The sequence below is a fragment of the Asterias rubens genome, chromosome 9 (genome assembly GCF_902459465.1).
Source record: "Asterias rubens chromosome 9, eAstRub1.3, whole genome shotgun sequence".
NCBI classification, from domain to species: Eukaryota; Metazoa; Echinodermata; class Asteroidea; order Forcipulatida; family Asteriidae; genus Asterias; species Asterias rubens.
In genome coordinates, this window is record NC_047070.1 from 11,827,823 (window position 1) to 11,833,195 (window position 5,373).

The 5,373-nt window shown below is 36.3% G+C and overlaps 1 protein-coding gene across 1 annotated transcript; it reads right to left on the reverse strand.

The window, feature by feature from the left end:
• Window positions 1-847: 847 nt before the first annotated feature.
• Window positions 848-3,123, reverse strand: LOC117295011. Its single transcript, XM_033777573.1, has 3 exons — window positions 2,935-3,123; window positions 2,210-2,369; window positions 848-1,359 (listed from the first exon to the last, which is right to left on the reverse strand). The coding sequence occupies exons 1-3, from the start codon at window positions 3,109-3,111 to the stop codon at window positions 1,157-1,159; spliced, it is 540 nt and encodes a 179-aa protein (XP_033633464.1). The 5' UTR covers window positions 3,112-3,123; the 3' UTR covers window positions 848-1,156.
• Between the last annotated feature and the right edge of the window lie 2,250 nt (window positions 3,124-5,373).

Consider the following 5,373-nt stretch of genomic DNA (forward strand, 5'->3'; position numbering starts at 1 on the left):
TACTCAAGAGTTCATTTTCCAAAATAAAATATAACAAACTGAATAAAGTAGGTCACTGAAAACATAACAGTTGAGAACACTTTGATCTTTTTAAAGAATCTTTAATATAAATGGAGACCAAGAAAGTGTACTCCCAAGTATGTAAGAGAAAAATGCAACATTTATGTATTTGTTTACCTTAATGGTTTTATAAACTTCTTGCTACAACACTTTAATTATTAACTTCTTGTACTATTGACAAACATAAATCTGATTAAGTTAGGCTACAGATGAAAGGCATTTTTCAGAGTAAACAAAAGGTAAATTAATTGGTCTTTTGTCAACAAAAACTTGGATCTCTAATGTGCATAAAAGCCAGCCACTGACATGTCATAACACTATTAATTTGACATAATTTATTATGGACATGCAAATGCTGTAATAATGAACTTTCATTATCAAACTCAAGCAACATAATTTCTGTTGTTTTAACCAACATACTTAAAAAGTTGGGCTCAAAAAGTCGCTCTTTTAACACAAAAAGTGAAAACACTTGTTATCAAAACAACCTTGCTTTTAAGTTGGTCCCTCACAACAATCCTTTAGATTATTTTTAAAATCCTTCAGAGTGTACCTTGTGCATAAAAGCCAGCCGCTGACATGTCACACCATTAATCTGACACTGTGAGAATGCAAATAGCTATGAATTTTTATTTTCAAACTCAAGCAAAATAACTTTTTTTAACCAACATGCATATGGGTTAATGACGACCACAAGACCACATGGCACAAAACAATCTTTGCTTGTTCCACTTGAAAACACGTGTCCATCTGTATGGGATTTTTTTCACGACAAAAAAAGTAAATATAAAAAAAAAATAAAAGCTTCTTTTTTTCTAACATTACATTTGAAACTCAAGTTGGGCTCATTAGAAAAGTAGTACAAAAAACGTGAATGCACTCGTGATCAAGGCAACCTTGCTATTGAGTCCCTGATTACCATTAATGATTATGAGTTCAATCAACTTCAAACATCGAAACAAGATGTGTATAGTACAAGCTTGATGTAGTGACATACAATAGTAGAAGATTTTACATTCTCTAAGAGTGTATTATAATTCCTCACTGATCTGAACCAAAATCTCTAGCTGCATGCAGGCTCCCTGGTTTTCATCGATCAGGGACGGTCATGTTCATCACTGGAACCATAGTCTTCAGTAGATTCCTGGCTGACATTTTCGGAAGGACTAACGCTGGCCTGACGTGCTCTTCTCGCCCTTCCACCATCACGGTCTTTGGCATAGCGAAACCAATCTTTTATGATGGAATCTATCTCAGCATTTGTCGCAGATCTGACGGCTGGATTTCTGCGAACAGCTCCTGAATTAATTTGAGAAAATTTGAAAACAGGTTAACTGAAATAAAATATATACGAACAAGTGATACGCAGGGCCCAATTTCATAGAGCTGCTTAAGCAGAACAAATTGCTTAAACAATTTCTGCTAAGCAACAACAAACAGGATACCAGTCCCATTTGCTACATTTTAAATGATATTTCAGCTGGTAAACTTTTTCCTTGTAAGCATAATTTTGTTTTGCTTAGCTAGTTTCTATGCTTAAGCAGCTCTATGAAATTGGGCCCAGATCGTGTTGCCCGTTTATTGTGGTCAATCCCAATTAAGTTTTGTGCCCTTAGAAAATGTTAAATTTTATGCATTTTCTTTTAAATGAGCTAAAATAATTCCTCAAAGTTCTCTGACCTGCAATTTTGGAACCCCCAACCAAGGATCATTCCATCAAAGTACATTCAAATCCATAAGACTCTGCTGACAAAGCATTCAACCAATAACCTCTGAATGTAGCCCTTCAACAAACCAGGGCTCCCTGTATCCAAGTCTCATCTCACATAGATGGTCATACTGTCATACGGCTACAGTGATACAGAATTTAGGTCTGTGTCTCACAAAACTTGGCTACCCAAAACGAATTAAAATTTACACAGTCAGTTTCCCTTGTGGTTATATTGCTTATTACACACAAATTGTATTAGTTTACAAGATTGTCCACAATTATAAGTCATACGTGATCTTTCAATGTGGGTAGTTTGGTAAACTAATTAAACTGTTATCATCTCTTAGACTTAGTTTTCGAGTTATATTTTCAAGTATGTTTGTTCTATATTTTCATTTTCTGACCCAACTTGCGCTTTGTGTGGCTGTTAATACTTACGATGTACAACATTCACCAGACGAAGTTTACAGAAGGCCTCCTTTGTGCCTTTTCCAATCCAATTAAACTGCTTTGCAAGGTCATTGGTCAATATGCAGACAAGAATTCGTCTGACCGTACTGCCAAGATTCTCTCCACCAATATTGGATAAGTAAGTGACCTTTAAAAAATTTGAAAACAAAAATCAGCAGATAGACAATAGTAATGATCCTGCCGTAGTGGATAACAGTGGATAATAACAATTCAGCATGCTTTCTACATTAGCGTTAATCCAAGGAGACATCAGTTTTACTGTCAACTTTCTATTCCTACGTAAAGAGTTGTGTGTGGAAACATTTTTGCATCCTAATGATAAATGCTTGGTAAAATAATTATATGCTTTCCAAAACAAAAACGTTCCGCAAGAAGTAGTTAGTAGTGTAAAAGAATTAAGAGTTTGTTTCCAAAACGCAATAAATGACAACTGTTATTTTTGTTTTTGGTAAAATGATGATGGTTGTTTTATTCGAAGAAAAAAAAAAGTAACCACAAACATGATTTAGAAACTCAGGCGATTTTACAAATTGTGTTTTATCATCCAATTAATCTATGGAAAAGAAAACAAAATTATCTTTCTTTCTGTTTTTGAAATATTGAATCTGAGCATTTTTTTGTGATTTGTTTTCTAATGGAAATTAACTCTTTGAATGTTTCCAGCATTTTGCCATGAAAACAAAAAAACTTACCAAAAGCTTCTCCTTCTCGAAATTTTGAAGGAGGGCCTCCAGGTCTCTCACATCCCTCAACAATTTCAAGGGAAAAGTCAATCCTTCTGGCAAACCACCATTATCTAACTCCTGTTGTGACGTATTGAGTTTTCTCAGTATTTGAATGAGCAGGGTTCGGTTTTCTGTAGTTATCATGGTTGCCTTTTCTATCAGGTCAGTTTTCTTCTCAGTTGCTGATGAAAATAGTATAATGAGTGCCTAACCATTATTGTATTATAAGACATTTTTATATTGTATTAAAAGACATTTTCATGGGAACAGTGCTTTACCATGGGTATGAGGGGAGCATGGCTTCATATGATTGGAAATTAGTGTATGTACACACAGGACTTTCCATCGAGTGCAGGTTGGTTAAAAAAATACCAATAATAGGCCTAATACACGGTTTTTATATAGCGCTTTTTCATGGGGTGTCTCAAAGCGCTTCCGACATTATTACCCCTGGTCACTGGGCCTTAAATCATTCCTTAAACCATCTCAGCTCCCTGGGAGTACAGCCTGTGTGCACTGGGCCTTAAATCATTCCTTAAACCATCTCAGCTCCCTGGGGACGCCTGTGCGACAATTATTGCGCTACAATGGCTAACCAATGACAAGAACCTCTCTGCCCTCACAGGTACCCACTTTACCCCTGGGTGGAGAGAAGCAAGTTTATTAAATATTCACCCATTTTCTGAAATTCCCGGTAATCTCGTTTTACCCTGTGTTGGTGTGTTAACCATGGTCCTGAACAAGTATGGGTTTAGCTTAACCTGTGGATATCAATATGGCCCATCATAATAGCATGTACAAAATGGATTGTCCAAGGGAGCTTCAAGACACATTGGCGCGAACCAACACAATGAATGCATGCAAAGCTGTTCACTTTTGACAGTATTTCTTAACAAGTGCTTAGTACAAGTAGAGCTCAACCGCTAAGTAAAAACAAAGTCTCTGGAATTCAGAAAGTGGATGAAAAACCCCTTCAACAGGTTTGCATGTGTGACAGGTGTAGAAAAAACTTTGTTCAGTTACCCTTCCACTGTTTATTTCCAATTTAATCTCTTCCAGCACCCTGTACAAGTTAATTTCTAGGAATGTTCTGTAAGACAGAAGTTTTCCACCTTTTATTGCTGTACATTGAATCACTGGTCTTGCTTTTGGTCAACGCTTTGTAATCAATACAGTTGTTTTTTTAATTATTTTTTTAATGAGGAAACCTACAATTTGAGTCGCTGTCCTACTTTTTGCATTTCCTTGTGTCTTTACCCTATTCTATCCTTAGATTAATTGAGTTTTTCTGAAGTGAGTTTCCCCAACGTTTAGTTTTATTTACTTTATTCAAGTGATCCATTTTCTGGGTTACACATGCATTCATTGTGTTGGTTCGCGCCAATGTGTCTTGAAGCTCCCTTGGCCATCCAGTGTTGTACATGCTAATTATGATGGGCCATATTGAGATTCACAGGTTAAGCTAAACCCATAACTTTGTTCAGGACCTGCAGACCATGGTTAACACACAACACAGGTTACAAGCTTTTTAAAAACCATCCTGTATGAGTACACATACAATACAATCTGTTTTTCCCCTTTTAGTAATAGTAGAAATAACACCACCCTGCCAGTCACAAAGAGTGAAGTACTTATTCAAAATACCTGTGCAAGCTGATGAGGACCGACTCAAACCCCCCGAAGACCCCGAAGACCCCGAGGGTGACCCCGAAAGGATGAGGCTTGGTGGTGGACATGGCAATTCTGATGGGCTGTTGTTAGATGTGGAATTCACACTGCGACGTGGCTGAATTGCAGTAACAATTTCTTCATCTGATGATGCATCCTGCTGATAGCGTGGGTTTGGCCTGATGATGTTTGTTTTTTGTGTGGTGAAAAAAGGAAACAATAAGCACTCATCAAGCTCAGAAATTCAGAATACAAAACTTTGTCATATTCATCAAGATAAAGAGTGAAGGCTTTCTAACATTATGGGATTTTCCAGAAATTACAAGAGTCACAGTTACAAGATAGCACGTTTAATTTATTTGACAAACATATTCCCAAGATGAAGGGGAAACCCCGTCAGTTGAGACACCAAGTCTTGTTAGCAAGCAAATTTCAGAGTGACACATTTTTTATTTTTTTTTAAGATTCTTCTTTTGCAATGTTTCCTTGGTTCATGAGTTACACTGCGAACTACCTTGTGCAATATCAGCTAATGAAATACATGTATATACAGCAAATTATTAGGGGTTCGTGCATCGCAGTTTTTTTAAATATTAAGGCCGAGACCTGGAACCCCTAAGTTTTCTAAAGGAAAGAACTGACTTTGTTAATTATTTAATAATTATTATTATTTTTTTTTTTATCCTTTCCTGTAATTGACGGTTGTCCGCTGTTGGTTTGGTCAATAAATATATAATA